Source organism: Salmo salar, chromosome 21 (assembly GCF_965601325.2).
Source record: "Salmo salar chromosome 21, fSalSal1, whole genome shotgun sequence".
NCBI classification, from domain to species: Eukaryota; Metazoa; Chordata; class Actinopteri; order Salmoniformes; family Salmonidae; genus Salmo; species Salmo salar.
This window is the reverse complement of record NC_138311.1, coordinates 36,816,357-36,839,252: the sequence shown is the minus strand read 5'-3', so window position 1 is coordinate 36,839,252 and position 22,896 is coordinate 36,816,357. Positions and strand designations below refer to the sequence as shown.

Sequence of the window (22,896 nt, the reverse complement as noted above, 5' to 3'; positions counted from 1 at the left end):
AAGGGGCTTTGGTAACAAAACGGATGGCACTGTGATAGACTGCATCCAGTTTGCTGAGTAGAGGTTTGGAAGCTATTCTGTAGATGACATCGCCGAAGTCGAGGATCGGTTGGATAGTCAGTTTTACTAGGGTAAGTTTGGCGGCGTGAGTGAAGGAGGCTTTGTTGCGAAATAGAAAGGTGATTCTAGATTTGATTTTGGAATGGAGATGCTTAATATGAGTCTGGAAGGAGAGTTTACAGTCTAACCAGACACCTAGGTATTTGTAGTTGTCCACATATTCTAAGTCAGAACCATCCAGGGTAGTGATGCTAGTCGGGCAGGCGCGTGCAGGTAGCGAACGGTTGAAGAGCATGCATTTGGTTTTACTAGTGTTTAAGAGCAGTTGGAGGCCACGGTAGGAGTGTTGTATGGCATTGAAGCTTGTTTGGAGGTTAGTTAACACAATGTCCAAAGAAGGGCCAGATGTATACAGAATGGTGTTGTCTGCATGGAGGTGGATCAGGGAATCACCCGCAGCAAGAGCGACATCATTGATATATACAGAGAAAAAAGTCGGCCCAAGAATTTAACCCTGTGGTACCCCCATAGAGACTGCCAGAGGTCCGGACAACAGGCCCTACGATTTGACACACTGAACTCTGTCTGCGAAGTAGTTGGTGAACCAGGCGAGGCAGTCATTTGAGAAACAAAGGCTATTGAGTCTGCCGATAAGAATACGGTGATTGACAGAGTCGAAAGCCTTGGCCAGGTTGATGAAGACGGCTGCACAGTACTGTTTTTTATCGATGGCTGTTATGATATCATTTAGTACCTTGAGTGTGGCTGAGGTGCACCCGTGACCAGCTCGGAAACCGGATTGCACAGCGGAGAAGGTACGGTGGGATTCGAAATGGTCAGTGATCTGTTTATTAACTTGGCGTTCGAAGACTTTAGAGAGGCAGGGCAGGATGGATATAGGTCTATAACAGTTGGGGGGTGGGGGGGGGGGTGGAGCTGTTGGCCAGTTAGAGCTACAGGATGCAAATTTCTGTTTGAAAAAGCTAGCCTTTGCATTCCTAACTGTCTGCGTGTATTGGCTCCTGACTTCTCTGAACAGTTGCATATCGCGGGGACTATTCGATGCTATTGCAGTCCGCCACAGGATGTTTTTGTGCTGGTCAAGGGCAGTCAGGTCTGGAGTGAACCAAGGGCTATATCTGTTCTTAGTTCTACATTTTTTGAAAGGAGCATGTTTATTTAAGATGGTGAGGAAATTACTTTTAAAGAACGCCCAGGCATCCTCGACTGACGGGATGAGGTCAATATCCTTCCAGGATACCCGGGCCAGGTCGATTAGAAAGGCCTGCTTGCAGAAGTGTTTTAGGGAGCGTTTGACAGTGATGAGGTGGTTGTTTGGAACCTGTTAATCCCCATTTTGCTAATAACAGCCTGCTTCCCAAATGGCACCTTATTCTTATATAGTGCATTACTTTTAACCAGGGCCTCACTGTATAGGGAACAGGATGCATCCATCATCCTTCTGTTTTGTATTTTTGTACCTTTATTTAACTAGTTAAGAACAAATTCTTATTTTAAATGATTTGATCGCGCAACCTTTCGGTTACTAGTCCAACACTCTAACACTAGGCTACCTGCCGCCCCACATGCTAATGTTTGTCATTAGCTTTACTTCACTGCTTTACTTTAGGAAGATAGCTATTTACAGTACAGTGCTGTGTTGGCGGTAGCCTACTCTGTGTGAAAATAAGTTATTTGACTTGGCAAGCACGAGCTCTAAGGGTAGATGACAGGTTTTCAACATTTCCCACAGTGTAATGAATAATGCACAATACACAGCGACAGAACAGAAACAGAATTTAGAATACGTTTGGTTTACTCTATTGAGGTTCTACAGTTTGTTTATTTGTGTGCAAACAATGGAAATACACTAGAAAAAAACAGCAGTGACAACAAAACAACAATTTGCTCCAAAGCTTGACTGTGACATTAGAATCCTATCTAGTCTCACTGAGGAGCTTTTCTGTATTCTCCCTTTCAGAAACATGACTACTACAATCAAGATTCCCTCTTGAAAGTACTAGCCTTTTGATTCTGTGATGTAGTAGCCTGGTTCCAGATCGGTATGTGCTGTCTTGCCACTCCTATTGTCAATGTCACACCAAACATAATGACATAGGGATTGCCAAGACAGCACATACAGATCTGGGACTAGGCTACTACATCACAGAATGAAAGGGCTTTTCCTGTCCAGGCATTTCACACTCTAAGTCTGCATCCCAAATGGTACCCTATTCCTTATATAGTGCATTGGGCTCTGGTCAAAAGTAGTGCACTATATATAGGAAATAGGGAATAGGTTGCCATTTGGGGAAGACCTGCCTGCTCTAAGACCTCTCCATCACAGTTGACAATTCCACTGTGTCCCCCTCCCAGAGGGCAAAGAACTTTGGCATGACCCTAGACAACAAAGCAGTGACTTGCTCTTGCATAGAGTACAACCCTACCTCATACAGGAAGCGGCGTAGCTCCTAATCCAGGCACTTGTCATCTCCCGTCTGGACTACTGCAACTCGCTGTTGTCTGGGCTCCCCGCATGTGCCATCAAACCATTGCAATTTATCCAGAACGCTGCAACCCTCCTGGTGTTCAACCTTCCCAAGTTCTCCCACGTCACCCTGCACCTCCACACACTCCACTGGCTTCCAGTCGAAGCTTGCATCCACTACAATACCATGGTGCTTGCCTACGGAGCAGCAAGAGGAACTGCCCTTCCCTACCTTTAGGCTATGCTCAAACCCTACATACCAACACCTCTGGTCTCTCTGACTTAATTTATTGAGGAAATGTACTTACTATGACTGTGATATGTGGCTGTCCCACCTAGCTATTTTAAGATGAATGCACTAACTGAATGCACTAAGTCACTCTAGAGCGTCTGCTAAATGACTAAAATGTAAATGTAAAAAATGTAATTCTGCAATGACTTTATTCTTCAAAATATCTTCAAAAATAAATGTCCCCAGATGAACTTTTGGACAATATTTAATGTTGGTGTCATCATTACAGTCACAGTGTATATAATCTACATCACTCTCACCAACATGAACTCATCAACTTAGTGCACTACCACTTAATAGTCAACGACAGCAGTAGAGCCACTATGTCTGGTTTAGATGTGTCTTTGTCTCAGCCAATGGAATCACACTTGACTCAGCTGAGCTAAACTGGAGCAGACCTGGGTTCAAATACTCTTTGAAATCTTTCAAATACTATTGAGCATTTTCCCTAGCCTTGACTAGAGTGCCAGGTTGACTGGGTTTGGATGTTTCAGGTGTTTCTATTGGATCTATGGAAACAGGCAACCTCAGTCAAGCACAGAGTATTTGAAATGATTTAGAGTAGTGTTTGAACCCAGGTCTGAGCTGGAGACTAGCGCTGTGAGGCAGAGTGTTCCTGACAGGTTGCCGTGACTACAGGCAAGGCTCTCACTAACTGTTCCAAAGAGTGTTGTCACATCGGACCATGGCAGGCCTGGGAATCACAGTCACACAGACATGAGCAGGTGAGTCCTCCTGTTGCTGCCTACCTATCAGTCCCTTTCAACAGGACACTGTTCTGTCTGACTCTGCAGGTTGGAGGAGACATAGAAATAAAATGTAAATAGAACGGTCCACCCATCCCAAAACGTTGGATGGAAATGTCTGTTTTAGTCATTCTATGGTTGGAGCATACAGCCCGGCCAACACAGAGTTAAACAAGCATAGAAACTCTTTGACTAACTCTCTCAGTCGATTTTTCAGGTCACGACATTTTTACACCTGCCACATCAACTATCAGCATGAGATGTGTTTTTGGCAAGATAAAAGCAAGAATAGATTTTGTTTCCACCTCTCAGTTTTGGAGGGTTGGAATCGATGCCTTGATGGTGGGACTGCAGTGTTCTCTCTCTCTTTCTCTGTGCATTTGCCATTAAGATTCTTTGTGAAGGGAAAAGGAAGAATCTCCTAAGCCATTTAGAATTCATGAATCAGGAAAAGAAAGACAGTAGGATTCTGGCAATGAAACAATACTGAAATCTAAGATCAATAATAGTGACAATATACTACAAATACATAAGATGAAAGGACTAGTGTCCAGTCCAGTGTCTGTACCTGTTCATCAATCTGCCTCACACTACAGAAAAATTAGATAGGTTACTGCCCTATGGGGTGTTCTGGCTTGGGAAAGCATTACTAACGAGATGAAAGCAGCAATTTCTTACCGTGTTAAAATTAGGGAAGAGTCCCACACTAGAGGAGGTGTCCACTTGGTGGAAGGGCATAAAGGGTTTCATATCCAAAGTGGACTGCATCATCAGAGACTGATTCCGCACCAGCGCAGGCAGTGTGTTGCTATGGCATGAACTTCCTTTGGAGACGGAGAGATAGTTAGATATAGAGAGAGAGAGAGGGGGGGAGAGAGGGATGAGAGAGACAGGAGAGAGAGAAAGAGAAAGAAAGAGTCGGGAAAAGAGAAAAACAGAAAAAGAGAAATATTAACACATTTTCAGATGAGGGCAGTATGATGTAGGGGCGGCAGGTTAGTGCGTGGTTAGAGCGTTCGGCCAGTAACCGAAAGGTTGCTGGATAGAATCCCTGAGCTGACAGGCAGTTAACCCACTGTTTCCCGGTAGGCCGTCATTATAAATAAGAATTTGTTCTTAACTGACTTGCCTAGTTAAATAAAGGTTAAATAAAAAAATTACAAATTATATTCATAGCACTTGGACCATACATAACACACACGAGGAGCTAACAGGCAGAGAAAATAAACTGTACACTGTAGCTGTTGTGAGCGCTGTGGCAGAGAATAGTGGAAAGTAACTCATCATGTCTTAAATTAAGCAGAAAAACGTCTCTACGCGCTCATAGGCTGAGGTAAGATGTGGAGTGTGTGTGTGCGTGCTGGGGTGTGAGTCAGCCTGGAAGGTAGGCTGGCTGGAGGAATGATGCAGTACATTATGTTGGGGCAGAGGGAATGGAGCTAGGAGAATACTTCTATGGCTGGGACTGGGGCTTGAGCCCAGAAACAGATCATACCTGATGCAAGGCAGTTCATTGGTATTGTAGTCATATCTGTGTATATCTACTTTGTACATTTCAAAGGAAAATAAGGTTATTGCCAGTTCACTTCAGGCTTTCATACTCTGTATATACAATATAAAAGCTTCATGCCCATAGAAGCCTATGGAGCCAGACCAAAATAAAGAATGATATTAACCAGCTATGCACTACTGTAGATAATCAACACAGATTTCAAAGCTCTTTTCTCTTCATCTTCCCTCCATATTATGCATGTTTTATGCGTGTGTGTGCATGTGTGTGTGTGTGTGTGTGTGTGTGTGTGTGTGTGTGTGTGTGTGTGTGTGTGTGTGTGTGTGTCTGCATACAAGAGTTCATCTCAGTAGAGATTTAATAGCATGTGAGATGATGAGTGAGTCCATCTCAGAAATCCACAAGTGCAGGCTTCTGAGTGCTGACACACGTACACACACACTAACTTCAAATAGGTGTTCATATTCTTGTCAGAGATTCAAAATGAACAACATTTTTCAAAAAAAAGAAACATCAAGCTATTGCTTCAAATTTCCCTTCATACTAAATCATACTGTGTTTAATGCCAAGAGAACGTAAAATATCGACCAGCGCTGACACAGCAGGGATACTCTTCCAGCTAATTTCATAGAAATATATCATCCATCAAGAGACATTTTGATTTAATAAAGCTATGCAGGAGATCACTGGGATGAAACTAACGTTTAACATGGAGATGAAGATCTACTGAGGGTTTTGTCTTTATATAATATATAGAGATGTAATGTAATACTGCAAACTATACTGTCAAATATAACCTGTCTCATGATCGTGTTGTCATGGGAGACACATGGTTAGAACCTCTAAATCTTACATGTTTAGATTTTTCCAGAGCTGATAGGAATTCAATTGTTTGGAATTGAGTTGTTCATAATTTGATTTGTGTGTCTGGTCATTTCCATGTAAAAGGACCCATGAGCACCAACATGTGAAGTAAATAGGAGCATGTCAAATTGGGGGTCAAATGAAAGATAAGAGTCTATGTTTTGTTATGTATTACGGCATATATATAACTTTTTCAACCAATTTCCATCCCAAAAATTTGGAATGAGAAAAAGGCCTTGATTCCTGGTCAAACAGATGGAAAAGGGGTCTTAGAAAACATCTAGCAGAAAAAGTCTTAAAAGGAAATTAGAAATACATCAAAACACAATCACGTTGAAGTAATGAACCCTGCAGACTATTATCAACATAATATTATATTTAGTTTTGGATAAATGTTTCTGTCTTCTGTAAGTTAAAGAAATATTGCCTTATGCCTTGAAATTCCATTACCAAAAACCCACATATCTAAAATATATTTTCATATTTCTCTCCCTCATGAGGAGGGATGATAATGAAAGTTCATAGAAGTAACAAGTAAATGTAGACCTATGACCTATTCATTAGTTATAGTGTTTTTACTAATTTCAATTTTGAATTATTACAATTCAAAATTCCGATACCAAATCGTTAATTTCTGCAATTGAATTGGCACCAATGAGAAATCATAGTAGTTACAAACCATAATGTACTGTATTGTACTCAATCAACCAATAGAATGTATTTATAAAGCCCTTTTTACATCAGCAGATGTCACAAAGTGTTTATACAGAAACCCAGCCTAAAACCCAAAAGAGCAAGCAATGCTGTACTGTACTGTACTGAACATAACTCTACTGTACTCTACTGTAATGTACACTACTGTACTAAACTCTACTGTACTGTACTGAACATAACTCTACTGTACTCTACTGTAATGTACACTACTGTACTAAACTCTACTGTACTGTACTGAACATAACTCTACTGTACTCTACTGTACTAAACTCTACTGTACTGTACTGTACACTACTGTACTAAACTCTACTGTACTGTACTGAACATAACTCTACTGTACTCTACTGTACTGTACACTACTGTACTAAACTCTACTGTACTGTACTGAACATAACTCTACTGTACTCTACTGTACTGTACACTACTGTACTAAACTCTACTGTACTGTACTGAACATAACTCTACTGTACTCTACTGTACTAAACTCTACTGTACTGTACTGTACACTACTGTACTAAACTCTACTGTACTGTACTGAACATAACTCTACTGTACTCTACTGTACTGTACACTACTGTACTAAACTCTACTGTACTGTACTGAACATAACTCTACTGTACTCTACTGTACTGTACACTACTGTACTAAACTCTACTGTACTGTACTGAACATAACTCTACTGTACTCTACTGTACTGTACACTACTGTACTAAACTCTACTCTATTTGTGAAACATAGACGTCTATGATTTGTTCAGATTTGTTCCAGTCGAATCTTAATACTGAGCAGATATTTAACAGCTTTTGGAAAACGTGGACACAACGTGGGCACAAAAAGATTTTACAAAAATTCTGTTACCAAATTTTGCATCGGCACAGTTCTCCCTGTAAATATGTTTTTGTAAAATGTTCAGTGTACATTTTTAAAAGTAGTCCTTGTGCATAGCGTTGTATGTTTTATTAAAACTCTGAAATCAATACTTTTTGTTTGGCATACATTTTAAGTGAAAAATCTGAGCCTCAGCGCAATTCCATTATTGTGGAATTGCCCGTCTGCTGTCAATTCATTATAACATTGACAACTGTCCCCCAACATTACGAAAGGCAAAATCCTATAATATCATGAAAGTTATGATATCAACCCGAAGACCAAGAAACCAATAAACAACAGCATCTGTCACGGGCTGGCTCGAGGAACAACAGGAGAGGTAGAGTCAGGCGCAGGACACAGAAAGTTCGTGACCACACTTCTTTATTTGAAGCACTGTATGTGGTCGACAAAGTATAGGGGCGCAGCCCTTAAAGATTCTGCGGTGGTGTACACAAATAAAATAAACCACTGGCAGAAGGAAAACTCAGTACACGTTCTTTTCGCACAAAAACCCGGACAAGCAACACAATCACGTACAACCACATACATCCTACGCTAACCTAAATAACCCCCCCTTACTAATGACTAACCCAAAACAGGTGCGTGCCTACCTAGACCTAACCAAACGAAAGTGAAACAAAAAGGGATCGATGGTAGCTAGTAGGCCGGCGACGACGACCGCCGAGCTCCGCCCGGCCGAGGAGGGGCGCCACCATCCGTCACTGTCGTGACAGCATCACACAATCAGTAACTTGTGCATACTGCAGCTCATGTGATGTCAAAGTGTTGTAAATCATGTGAAACTTTTTGTCCAACTTCCTGCCATGCACTTCTCATTGTCAAAATGAAACGTCTTCAGTACGGCCTTCTACACTACGGCACACACCATAAATCACTAATGTCCACACATTCTGTAGTTTAATTCACTTGAATCTAACACCACAACACATGAAAATAACTGGGTAGAATACTATGTCTGACGTCATGAAACAATAAAGGATAAAAATCCCTTTTCCCAGGAAGAAATGACCTAAACAGGTTTGACTTTCATTGGATAGTTTTATTACTCATTACTCAATGTATGACACCCGAGACGCTCACCACATTATTAGTGCATCAGTCAGAACTTGTACAACATAACAATAATATATTCCATTTAGCAGACGCTTTTATCCAACATGACTACATTCATGCGTGCATTCTACGTATGGGTGGTCCTGGGAATCGATTCCACTATACTGACGTTGCAAGCGACATGCTCTACCAACTGAGCTGCCTATCTAAATGACTTGTTACAATGAGAATGTGTATTGTTGGAAACGAAAAGCTTATTTTTTACCTTGCTACGTACTCAAACATGGTCATTCTGCTAACCCATAATAAAGACCTTGATGAGAAACACATGCGAGACCCAACTAGACATTTGAAACTGGCCTCCCAGTTCACAGCAGTGATTTATTCGGAGCTAACGTTTACAAAGCCTTACCAGGAACAACAGCAGACCACTAGAACAGGAACACTGGGCACTCTCTTTTCCAATTACACTTTTTGATGCATTTCTTATCAGAACAAACACAACTGTGTTGTCACAAACCTTTTATAGGTCTGAACACAATGTGATAGAGCTAAAATAAAAGTCTTCAAGCATAAACTTACAGGCTAGATTGTGCTCTGAAGCGTGACTCTACTGCTCAGATTCATTTATAACAGTGAGTTATTGCCACAACCATTTTGCACACAATCATGGTATTAGCTTTGGGAACAACAGCATAGTAACTCTTCGGAAGAGCCATCGCAGCCTCTACCAGGACCAGTCCACCAGTCGGCCCAGTCTTCCAGACCCTTGGAGGGGACAGGTTAGAGGTTACAGGTTAGAGGTTAGGACCTTAAGGAGGTCATTACTGTTTGCCTGGAGGTTAGAAGCAGGAGGCTGGAGGCCAGCCTTCAGCCAAAGGCCTCCGCCAGGGCCTGTTTGCCCGGCCCTTGTTCACAGTCTCACACTAGAACACTCATCACTGCTGCTGGGTCTGTCTAGTCTGTGATCAGCAACATGACAAAGTGGTCTTCAAGGCCCGTGGAGGGGTGACAGGTCAGAGGTTAGGCTCCTTCAGGAAGTAATTACTATCCCGCTTGGTTGCTGGAAACTTGATTCTGGAGGCCAGTCTACTGCCTGCCTGCCCCTCATTCACACACTACAACACTCACCAGCTGCCTCTGTCCAGGCCAGGGCTAGTCATTACAACTAGATGAAAGAACTGATGTGTGTGTAATGGTGTACCTGCAATGGTGTCCACATGTTTTTTGATTTCTGTGTTGGTGAGAGAGTGAAGCTGTGTGTGTAGTAATGTGTTGTGAGCATGTCCTGTCTGTGTTGGCCTTTTGATACAAATAATGAGCTTACTTCAGATGAACCCATGTCGAATACTTGATTCCTGTTCTGAAGTATTGTATCTCAATAATATGTACTGTAAATACAGTATGTTTAGATGTTTGTCCAATCTTCCTGGTTCTGTAGTTCTATTCATTAGAATATGTCATTTGAGAGAGATATACTTGAGTTGAGGTAAATATTGACTTTTGCTTTAGCGCTCAAGTCCTTTCAAAACGGCTCATCAATATTCAGAGAACAGAATGATTACAGCCAAGTCCTGTTACCTGGGAAACGGTACCATAAATGGTTATTAGGTACCAGAGAGCTCATAAGTGGAGAATTCTAAACATGTGTTACTGTGAAACATCAGGTGTATTTCTGGGGGAAAACCAGCTGGATTATCTCTCCAGAATAATAATGATCAGAGACGGCCACAAATAGCCAACAACCAAAAGACTAACAGAGCAACTCGGTTGTTTTGTACACTGATGTTCATGTTCAATTGTAATTAGTATTCTTTGTTTAATTGATTGAAAGAAACGGGATTGTATTTATATTGTATCTAGTGTTTTTAGGTCTGTGTTTTATATATAAGCCCTCTTGAGTTTCCAACCTCACCTTCAAAGCTTTTTACAATTTTTTCTTTCACTAGTCTTCAACTAAATCAATAAAAATATCAAACTAAACACCAGTTAGAGCCAGTGGTCTATACACTCCCCTCTGTATTTATTTGGACACTGAACCTACAATGATACATTTGGCTCTATACTCCAGGATTTTGGATTTGAGATTAAATGTTTCATATGAGGTGACAGAACAGAATGTCACCTTTAATTTGAGGGTATTTTCATACATATATTCTTTACAATTTAGAAATGAATGAACTTGATGTATCTAGTCCCCCCATTTGAAGATGTTTTAAGTATTTGGACAAATTCACTTATTGTATTACATTGTAAAAGGTTTAGTACTAGGCCCCTTATTTCTAGCATGCAATGACTATATCAAGCTTGTAACTCTACAAACTTGTTGGATATATTTGCGGTTTGTTTTGGTTGTGTTTCAGATTACGCTGTGCCCAATAAAAATGAATGGAGTCCCTTTTATTGTAAATAGAAATAGAATATGTTTCTGAACATTAATGTGGATGCTACCATGATAACAGATAAACATGAATGAATTGTGTATAATGTTGAGTGAGAAAGTTACAGATGCACAAAATCATGCCTCCAAACGCCCCACCTTACTAATAACAGGGGAGGTTAGCATTTTTAGGGGGTATAATATTTATGATGAACTTCACAAGGTGGGAAAAGGCACGCGGTGATTGATGCTCCTTTCCAATAATTATCGAGGGTCTTATTCTGGAGACATGATGATCGATGCTTGGCTGCCTTTTAATAAATTCAATAAATCCCTCTCTTTTGTCCATAATAATCTCATCATGTAGGCTATCCTACCCGCAGTGTATCTGCGAGCTGTTGGCTAGAGCGCACGTGCCAAGACCAGAGTGGGCACATTCTCAATGTACAGCCTTTTAAATGTCAATTTGATGGAAACACATCTCTGGTGGGAAAATGTACATACTGTTTTTACGCGGATTTCAGAATATTCACATGGAAATCTGTCGCCAGTTGGATGGAAACCTAGCTAGTAACTGCAGAGATCCTCAATGTCTCATTTCATCTCTCTAAGTCTGTTGATGCTTTCTCAAACAGCCAGACTGAGTCGATTCTTCAGTTTCAGAGAGAGAGAGAGAGAGCGAGAGAGAGAGCGAGAGAGAGAGAGAGAGCGAGAGAGCGAGAGAGCGAGAGAGAGAGAGAGAGAGGGAGAGAGAGAGAGAGAGACATGGAGTCAGTTAGAAAGTCAGAAAGAGATAGTTAGATATTTTAATAATCCTGACCCCAGCATTTCTCATGTCTGTTTCATCATCTAATCTCAGTCCTGGGAGGGAGGAAGGAGGCTCAGAGTCTTGCTGGTACAGTAAATGAAATGAAACACCACTATCCTGCCTTGCCTTGAATAACCCCCCCTGTGTTATGTATACATCTTCTATTGAGGTCCTTGGAGTATCTAGCTGTGTGGTAACACTCACAGCTAGATCTCATCTTCCTCCACTGCTCTGCTTTCTACTACTAGCTCAGTAAAGCTGCCAAGTAGTAAAAAAATACAAAACTAAAAGTTGTTGACAGCTTTGAGAGCTTGATATTAAAAGGAGAGGTAAATAACGTGACATGAAGGTTGAGAGATAAGAGTTGTTACATTTTCTGTTCTGATGGTTTGACCCTCCTGTGGTGTATTATGGGAGTGTTCTGCACACCCACTGAGTAATAAAGAAGTGGAGACTGCGTCCAAGATGTCCGACCGTTGTTTTAGATAATCTACTCACGTTCGCATACACCAATTCATGGACCATTTATATCCGGGTTGCATCCGGTTTACACAGCCCAATTTCACATGCGCACTAGCACTCAGTGCGCCCAGGGAGCAGCGTGAGCAGCGACGATTTCATCATGTCATCCAAAAACATAGCAGACATTGGATGAATATAATATTTTAATATCTTCGTTGGTGAGTGACGAAAAAAAATCTGTGGATATTTTGTGCATAAAGGTGCTGACTAAAGTGTCTTATTAAGAATTTTCTAATCTGACTTCTCCATGCGGCCATCAATGGAAATTGTGTTTCTGGGCCGGGCATCAGTGAAACTGCAGTACCGAAGCAAGATTGTAGGAGCAGTCGAAACCGTGCCTCTAGACCGGAACCCTGGCTCCTTGGGCACACCTCACCACCTAACTATCATTCACTCCTCCTCTCTCTCCATCATTCCCTCCCCCTCTCTCTCTCCATCATTCCCTCTCCCTCTCTCTCTACATCATTCCCTCCCCCTCTCTCTCTCCATCATTCCCTCCCCTCTCTCTCTCCATCATTCCCTCCCCCCTCTCTCTCTCCATCATTCCCTCCCCCTCTCTCTCTCCATCATTCCCTCCCCCTCTCTCTCTCCATCATTCCCTCCCCCCTCTCTCTCCATCATTCCCTCCCCCTCTCTCTCTCCATCATTCCCTATTCCTCTCACTCATCATTCCCTCCTCTCTATCTCTCCATGTCCCTCCTCCTCTCTCTCTCCATCATTCCCTCCTCCTCGCTCTCTCTCCATCATTCCTTCCTCCTCTCTCTCTCTCCATGACTCCCTCCTCCTCTCTCTCCATCATTCCCTCCTCCTCCTCTCTCTCTCTCTCTCTCTCTCTCTCTCTCTCTCTCTCTCTCTCTCAATCATTCCCTCCTCCTTTCTCTCAGCATCATTCCCTCCTCCTCTTTCTCTCTCCATCACTCCCTACTTCCCTCTCTCTCCATCATTCCCTCCTCTCTCTCCATCATTCCCTCCTCCTCTCTCTCTCTATCATTCCCTCCTCAGTCTCTATCCATCACTCTCTCCTCTCCTCTCCATCATTCCCTCCATCATTCCCTCCTCCTCTCTCTCTCCATCATTCCCTCCTCCTCTTTCTCTCTCCATCACTCCCTCCTTCTCTCTCTCTCCATCATTCCCCCCTCCTCTCTCTCTCCATCACTCCCTCCTCTCTCTCTCTCCATCATTCGCTCCTCCTCTCTCTCTCCATCATTCGCTGCTCCTCTCTCTCTCCATCATTCGCTGCTCCTCTCTCTCTCCATCATTCCCTCCTCTCTCTCTCTCTCTCCATCATTCGCTCCTCCTCACTCTCTCCATCATTCGCTGCTCCTCTCTCTCTCCATCATTCCCTCCTCTCTCTCTCTCCATCATTCGCTCCTCCTCTCTCTCTCCATCATTCACTGCTCCTCTCTCTCTCCATCATTCCCTCCTCTCTCTCTCTCCATCATTCCCTCCTCCTCTCTCTCTCCATCATTCGCTCATCCTCTCTTGCTCCATCATTCTCTCTATCATTCCCTCCTCCTCTCTCTCTCCATCATTCGCTCCTCCTCTCTTGCTCCATCATTCTCTCTATCATTCCCTCCTCCTCTCCCTCTCTATCATTCCCTCCTTCCCTCTCTCTCCATCATTCCCTCCTCTCCCTCTCTATCATTCCCTCCTCCTCTCTCTCTCCATCATTCGCTCCTCCTCTCTTGCTCCATCATTCTCTCATCATTCCCTCCTCCTCTCCCTCTCTATCATTCCCTCCTCAGTCTCTATCCATCACTCTCTCCTCTCTCTCCTCTCTCTACTATTCCCTCCTCCTCCTCTCTCTCTCTCATCATTCTCTCCTCTCCTCTCCACCATTCCCTCCATCATTCCCTCCTTCTCTCTCACACTCCATCATTCCCTCCTCTTTCTCTCTTCATCACTCCCTCCTTCTCTCTCTCGCTCCATCATTCCCTCCTCTCTCTCTCTCTCTCTCTCCATCATTCGCTCTTCCTCCTCTCTCTCTCCATCATTCGCTCCTCCTCTCTCTCTCAATCATTCTCTCCATCATTCCCTCCTCCTCTCTCTCTCCATCATTCTCTCCATCATTCCCTCCGCCTCTCTCTCTCCATCATTCCCTCCTCCTCTTTCTCTCTCCATCACTCCCTCCTTCTCTCTCTCACTCCATCATTCACTCCTCCTCTTTCTTTCTTCATCACTCCCTCCTTCTGTCTCCTCTCTCCATCATTCCCTCCTCTCTCTCCATAATTCTCTCTTCCTCCTCTCTCTCTCCATCGTTCTCTCCTCCTCTCTCTCTCTCTCCACCATTCCCTCCTCCTCCTCTCTCATCATTCTCTCCTCTCCTCTCCATCACTCCCTCCTTCTCTCTCTCACTCCATCATTCCCTCTTCTTTCTTTCTTCATCACTCCCTCCTTCTCTCTCTCTCCCATCATTCCATCCTCCTCTCTCTCACCATCATTCCCTACTCTCTCTCCATCATTCCCTCCTCCTTTCTCTCTCTCCATCATTCCCTCATCCTCTATCTCTCTCTATCATTCCCTCCTCCTCTCTCACTCCATCATTCCCTCCTCTTTCTCTCTTCATCACTCCCTCCTTCTCTCTCTCTCTCTCTCTCTCTCTCACTCCATCAGTTCGCTCTTCCTCCTCTCTCTCCATCATTCGCTCCTCCTCTATCGCTCCATCATTCTCTCCATCATTCCCTGCTTCTCTCTCTCTCGCCATCGTTCTCTCCTCCTCTCTCTCCATCATTCCCTCCTCCTCCTCTCTCTCATCATTCTCTCCTCCCCTTTCCATCATTCCATCCTCCTCTCTCTCGCCATCAATCCCTACTCCTCTCACTCCATCATTCCCTCCTCCTCTCTCTCCATCATTCCCTCCTCCTCTCTCTCTCTCCATCATTCCCACCTCCTCTCTCTCTCTCCATCATTCCCTCCTCCTCTCTCTCTCTCCATCATTCCCTTCCCCTTCCCCTCTCTCTCCATCATTCCCTCCTCCTCTCTCTCTCTCCATCATTCCCTTCCCCTCTCTTTCCACTCCAGTCTCATTACAGTCTACCATTCCAAATCAAATGGCGCGCGGTGTGAAATTGCTCTTTTCCCCAATGGCTACCCAACACCATGTCCTCTCCACCCACCTTATCAAGGCTGGATTACCCAACACCATGTCCTCTCCACTACCTTATCAAGGCTGGATTACCCAACACCATGTCCTCTCCACCCACCTTATCAAGGCTGGATTACCCAACACCATGTTCTCTCCACCCACATTATCAAGGCTGGGTTACCCAACACCATGTTCTCTCCACTACCTTATCAAGGCTGGATTACCCAACACCATGTTCTCTCCACCCACCTTATCAAGGCTGGATTACCCAACACCATGTTCTCTCCACCCACATTATCAAGGCTGGGTTACCCAACACCATGTTCTCTCCACCCACATTATCAAGCCTGGGAGCACATACTCGCTCACTCTGACTCTGGTACATGAACAACAAGGCGGAAACATCAATGGTTACTTATCATTGTACACTACGCTCACTGTAGTCATTAAATTAGGCTTTCAACAATGAGACCATCTGTAGGATTCGATATCAAGGAAATACAAGAAAGGTCCATTTGAAATAGGGAATAAGTATAAAATGAAAATGTTTTTGCATTTTGGCTGAAAAGTTTACAAGAATAGCATTATCATAGTAATAGGAGAAAATAAATAAGAATCTAATCTCATCCTATTATGAGAAAGGGAATGTGCCTTTAACCTTCAGTTGTTTTTCCAGGGCCAGTGAATTCATATCACTAGGTAGGGGGAATAAAATGATAGGATTACAGTGCTCGTGTATAACACTGTTAGCTAAGGTTCATGGTCAGCACAGCTTAGAATAGAAGTTGCCCCTAGGCACTGATCAAGGATCAGATTGCCCTCCCCAAATCCTAACCTTAACCATTAGAGGGAAAAAGCAAAACTGACCTTAAATCAGTATCTTGGGGCAACTTAATTTTACTCAGGCCATCTCACAGAACCTATCAACATGAGGCTGGGTAGTGTAAGTGTGCAACTCTAATGGCACCTATTCCATATATAGTGCACTACTTTTGATCAGAGCCCTGTGAGCGCTGGTTAAAAGCAGTGCACTATGTAGGGAATGGGGTGCCATCTGGGGTACAGACAGACAGGTTGATGCAGTATCGGGCCAGTCAAGGTGTCCCTTTGAGATAAAACAGTGTAATGACACCCCAGAGAGAAGGCCTGGCCACTGAACTGGAACACTGAGGGCATTCCTGCTTTGAGTATTTGTGTATTCTCATATTATTTCTCAATATTATTAGATTATTCTTTCATGGAATATACTGTATGTAACATGTAGATTTCTTCTCTTCCATTTAGAGTTACAGAATATAAACAGTTAATTCAGTGCTATTCTAGACCTGGTTCATCTTTCCATTTCCCCGGAAAATAACGGATTTCACACTTTAAATACGTCCACGGAGGACCTACTTCTTAAAACCCAATTAAAAAGTTGAATGATGTATTTAAGATGGACTAATCTTTAGTTTAATATTTTAGCATACTGTGGTTCACCTACAGAACAGAATTACCATTGCGTGAGTGAATTCGGACGCTGGTTAAAATTGCTAAAATATGACCAGGGTTTAGGCTATAAAACAGTTCAGTTAATCCACATAAATGAAGAACATAATGCTAGGCACATACTCAGCCTGTCTGGGTCTGTAACAAAATACATATCTGTGTCCCAAAACGGCACCCTATTCCCTATGTAGTGCACTACTTTTGACCAGGTCCCTGGTTAAAAGTAGTGCACTTCATAGGGAATAGGGGTCAAAAGTAGCGCACTCCATAGGGAATAGGGTACCATTTTTGGACTCATATATCAGCTGTCCATTCCTGCCTCCCCACCGGCTAACAAGATATTAGACAGTCCTCTTTAGGCATCTCTGTGATTATTACAAGGCTATGAAATGATCCAACTATTTATTATTCCAGACTAGAGGACAGACAGTGTAGTTATTAAGATGTCTAGGAGGAGGATGAACATTCATTGTATGCATCCCAAATGGCACCCTAATTCCTAGTGCGCTAAACTTGAGCTCTTTGGGCCCTGGTCAAAAGTAGTGCATTATAAAGGGAATGGGTGCCATTTGGGAAACAGCCATTGACTCAGCCATGCACCAAACATTTCAGGAAGAAAATCTAATAACAGACCAAATTCAATTTAAATGCAGATTTGAGAAGTCTCCGTCATGGCTGTATACTGTACCTCGGGGTCTTAGGTAGTTAAAACAAGTTGGATCTTTGTGCTTTTGAACTCAATTTATTTGCAAACGTAGTTTGTGTTCTCTCTGAAGAAAATCACCTGATGAGCAGGGAAAATGGCATTACAGCTGAAAATAAGTTCATGTCCTTATACTGCACAGCAACACAAACAGTTGGTGATGTCCTGGACTGATGATGAATAAATAAAGGTAGATTTTGATTAGGATATTAGAGATGAGGTTTCTTACAATGAACTCCTAAAATAACGAATGATGGAGAGGAAGAGAGGAGGAGGGAATGATGGAGAGAGAGATAACCAAACACACACTGGCTTAATCTGTCGTTAAAACAGGCATAGAGAATCCTACAGTCTGAGAGAAATGTGTGATTTTTCCTATAATCTCAACCACATGTAACCACAGGGACAGCTCTCCACTAAAGATAAACCAGTGGATTTGCATGTAGGTTCCATAGGTGCCACAGGAACAAGTGAGCCACTGACTGAATCACAACGGCAACTCTCTGCTACCGCACAGCAAGCTGTACCGGAGCACCAAGTCTAGGACCAAAAGGCTCCTTAACAGTTTCTACCCCCAAGCCATAAGACTGCTGAACAACTAAACTAATCAAATGGCCTATTTACATTGACCCCCCCCCACACTCTATTTCTTGAACTGCATTGTTAGTTAAGGGCTTGTAAGTAAGCATTTCATGGTAAGGTCTACACCTGTTGTATTCGGCGCATGTCACAAATACAATTTGATTTGATTTGAATTGACATTACAAATCAGATTTTTAAAAACGTTTTTTTTACTGCTTCCGAAAATGTTACTTTTAAAAGGAGGTGAACAATAATGTTTTTCAACATGGTAAGCTAGGATATCTTATAATATGCCTCTGCTGCCACTTTTAGTAACATTGGAGCACATAAATGATATATTTCACTACAGTCTACTCTAAATGGATTATGCATACACATGTCAAACATTACTGACAGAAGATGATATTGAGAGTCTAGTGTACTTAAGCCTCTTTGTGTAGGTTTAAGGTTGAGTGTCAGTTAAAAATACTAAAGAGGTTCTGTCATGTACTATATACAGTACTGAGTAGAATAGGCGTATGTTACATATTGTATCTGAGTTGGAATGAGGTCTCACGCTGCCCTTTGTTGAGTGGATCTAAGGTTGCGTCCCAAATGGCATCCTATTCCCTATGTAGTGCACTACTTTTGACCAGGGCCCATAGGGCTACATAGGGACGCAGGCTATGTCTATGGACATTATGGGGAACTGAGCACATATTATACAACCAGTTGTGTTTTCATCACACTATCTGAGTGGGTGGCCAATCTATCTCTGTCTCTCTCAATGTGTGTGTACAGTGACTCACAAGGTGTGTGACTAAATCCTGTTGCATTGGGTGTGGGAGAAAGAAGGAGGAGGAGGAGGAGGAGCAAGGAGGAGAAGGAGGAGAAGAAGGAGGTGGTGGAGAGCTCCGGGGTGTACAGTACATGTTTGTAAAACATCCTGGAATGGAATCAGAATCTATTTCCAACATGAAAGAAAATAACTATAGGAGGCCTTCCTTCCAAGGAGTCACAGAGAGGATTTATCTGTTATTATGGGCCTTCTGGGAGGGAAATGTCTGTGAGAACAGCAGCCAGAACCTTTCAAAGATCCTTCAGGTTTTCTGTGCACCTGTGAACTCTACTAGTGTTATGACACCAGGGGGCAAGTGACCAATAGCAGCCGCTAGGCTACAGATCGTTATTGGAATGTGAATGCAAGAGAACATGATGCATTGCTATGGTTTCCTGAGGAGTGTGGAGATTCCCCTGGACTATTGAAGAGAACAGCAATATATCAGATTGCAATGTGTTGTTGTTGCAAATCACAAGAGAGACAAAGAAAGAAAAATGGCACCACTCAATCTCTCAACTTCCCTCCGCTCTGTGTGATAAAATCTCTAATGTGTAAATTACTAAAAAAGGAAATGGAATGTATGAATAATCAGATAATTGTGAGTTAATAACAGAAGTAATGTGATCATGTGACTGAACGTTAATTGTTTGTGGGATTCAAGATCGGGTTAGCCCACTGAGCTAAAACCATCTACTTGAAAACAACTAAAAACAACACAAGATACTACATGAAATCAAAGAAACAAGATCTAAAGATCTAAAGTCTGTTGAACAGTCTCTCTCTGTGTTATCTAATACTGCCTAGTACTCTGTAATACAGTAACACTTAACATTGTGTAACACTGTATGGCACCTGGTACTGCACATGACCACTACATGAGAGCCTGTACTGTACCTCAGTTCTGAGAGTACTTTCTACAATGAAACTGTATGTGGATGTGACTTGTTTAATCAAGGTACGTTTTTCCTCTGAGAAAGAGTGATGTTACCACAGTGGTGTTAAATTCCTTTTCAGCACACGCACCTGAGTGTTTGCTGTTATCAATAAATTCATATCATATTACGTTGTTCCTTGTTGTGCAAATTATTGTTGTTTTAGCTCCATCGTTTCCATGGAGACTTAGGAACAGAAAGGGGGGGGGGGGGAACTCTGTCACACACACTCACACACATCCCCCCCAGACATCCCCCTCTCACGCTATATAAAACAAAAAGCTTATTCTCTAATTAACACACACACACACAGAAACTGTAGAGCATCATCCATCCCCTCATCCCCTAAGCTCTGAAAGCTGATTCTCTAGCCTCCCCACAGCCCAGATCTTATTTGTAAAAGAAAGACTAATGTTTACTAAAACACCGCCAGTGGCACTGGCACACATATCTAGAATCCCTGGAGGTCCTATAAAAATGTTCCAGCCGTAGGCAGTCAGCACCAAATTGTATTTTACAAGATGCTATCGCAAGCCGTTGGAGGCTAGGGCGGCATCCCAAATGTCCCTGGTTCAGTTGGTAGAGCATGGTGCTAGCAACGCCTGGGTTGTGGGTTCAATTCCCATGGGGGACCAGTACGAAAAAAAGGACACTACATGGCCAAAAGTAAGTGTACACCCCTTCAAATTCGTGTATTTGTCTATTTCAGCCACACCCGTTGCTGACAGGTATAAAATCAAGCACACAGTCATGCAATCTCCATAGACAAACATTGGCAGTAGAATGTCCTTACTGAAGCGCTCAGTGACTTTCAACGTGGCACCGTCATAGGATGCCACCTATTCCAATACATCAGTTCGTCAAATTTCTCCCCTGTTAGAGCTGCCCTGGTCAACTGTAAGTGCTGTTATTGTGAAGTGGAAATGTCTAGGAGCAACAACGGCTCAGCCATGAAGTGGTAGGCCACACAAGCTCACAGAACGGGAGTGCTTTAAGTGTGTAAAAATTGTCTGTCCTCGGTTGCAACACTACTGTGTTTCAAACTGCTTCTGGAAGCAATGTCAGCATAAGAACTGTTCATCGGGAGCTTCATGAAATGGGTTTCCATGACTGAGCAGCCGCACATAAGCCTAAGATTGCAATGCCAAGCGTCAGCTGGAGTGGTGTTAAGTTCGCTGCCATTGGACTCTGGAGCAGTGGAAATGCATTCTCCGGAGTGATAAATGACGCTTCACCATCTGGAAGTCTGATGGACCAATCTGGGTTTGGCAGATAGCAGGAGAACACTACCTGCCTGAATGCATAGTGCCAACTGTAAAGTTTGGTGGAGGAGGAATAAAGGTCTGGGACTGTTTTTCATGGTTGGGGCTTGGCCCCTTAGTTCCAGTGAAGGGAAATCTTAACGCAACAGCATAAAATGACATTCCAGACAATTCTGTGCTTCCAACGTTGTGGCAACAGTTTGGGGAAGGCCCTTCCTGTTTCAGCATGACAATGCCCTTGTGCACAAAACGAGGTCCATACAGAAATGGTTTGTGGAAGAACTTGACTAGCTTGCACAGAGCCCTGACCTCAACCCCGTCGAACATCTTTGGGATGAATTGGAACGCCAACTATTAGCCAGACCTAATCGCCCAACATCAGTGCCCAACCTCACTAATGCTCTTGTGGCTGAATGGAAGCAAGTCCCCACAGCAATGTTCCAACATCTAGTGAAAAGCCTTCCCAGAAGAGGGGAATCTGCATAGCAACAAAGGGGGGGACCAACTCCATATTGATGGCCATGATTTAGGAATGAGATGTTTGATGAGCAGGTTTATTTTATCTTTATTTAACTAGGCAAGTCAGTTAAGAACACATTTTCATTTTCAATGACGGCCTAGGAACAGTGGGTTAACTGCCTTGTTCAGGGGCAGAACAACAGATTTTTACCTTGTCAGCTTGGGGATTCGATCTTGCAACCTTTCAGTTACAAGTCCAACGCTCTAACCTACCACCCCGCCCCGGTGTCCACATACTTTTGGTCATGTAGCGTATGAATAATGTATGCACTAACTACTGTAAGTCGCTCCGGCTAAGAGCGTCTGCTAAATTCTATATGCGCACTACTTTTGACCAGAGCGCTACGCACTATATAGGAAATAGGATTTGGGGCGCACCCAGGCACATCATTCTCCACAGTCTCCCAGTGCGTGGGCTTTGTGCATTAAGTGGCTGTCCCTCAGCCTCCTCCAAATGTACTTACTGCTGCTATTACTTTATCAACCCTAACGGACATTATCATTCAGCCCGCTGGTGAAATTCATAGTTGATGTAATAATGTAGTTCACAAAGTCTGTCTAGGGGATTGTCTGTCTAGGGGATTGTTATCTAGCTTTCAGTGATCTCTCACATATCTGGTTCATAGCAAATGGGTTGTGAGGTATTAGCAACGTGGTCCTGTCTGGCACAGTTGGTAGAGCATGGCGCTTACAATGCCAAATGTCGTGGGATCGATTCCCGCTGGGGCCACCATGTGAAAATGGCTGAATGCATGACTGTGAGTCTCTCTGTATAAAAGTGTCTGCTAAATGGCATATAATAATAACATAGCGATGTAATAATATTGCATTTATAGAGTGCATTACAGAACGCTCAATGCGCATAATACAATACTAGTATATAGTGTTGTATTTAATTCTGTGTGCATTATGCTGTCATTATTTGAAAGATAATTACAATGTCACCCCAGCAGGAGGAGAGGAGCAGTTTATAGAGGCTACAGTATAATTAGAGATAGGAGATAAAGACTGGGGAGGAAGAGGAAGGCAGGGAGGGACCACTGGGATTTCTGCTGAGCTTTGTGGTTCACCATCACTGCTGCAAACACCATTGTACTCAACACACACCAGACACACAGATCATGGCGAGCGCTTATGATGTTACTTGCATAGAAAACATTGTGTAACATACAGTATT

At 43.0% G+C, this 22,896-nt stretch overlaps 1 protein-coding gene across 1 annotated transcript in view; it reads right to left on the bottom strand.

The window, feature by feature from the left end:
• Positions 1-22,896, bottom strand: part of LOC106582272 (zinc finger protein 385B) — a 175,718-nt gene that overhangs the window by 53,549 nt on the left and 99,273 nt on the right. Inside the window, exon 3 of the mRNA XM_014165173.3 lies at positions 4,265-4,410. Coding sequence (XP_014020648.2) covers positions 4,265-4,410 — 146 coding nt within the window. The remainder of the gene's footprint in view (positions 1-4,264; positions 4,411-22,896) is intronic.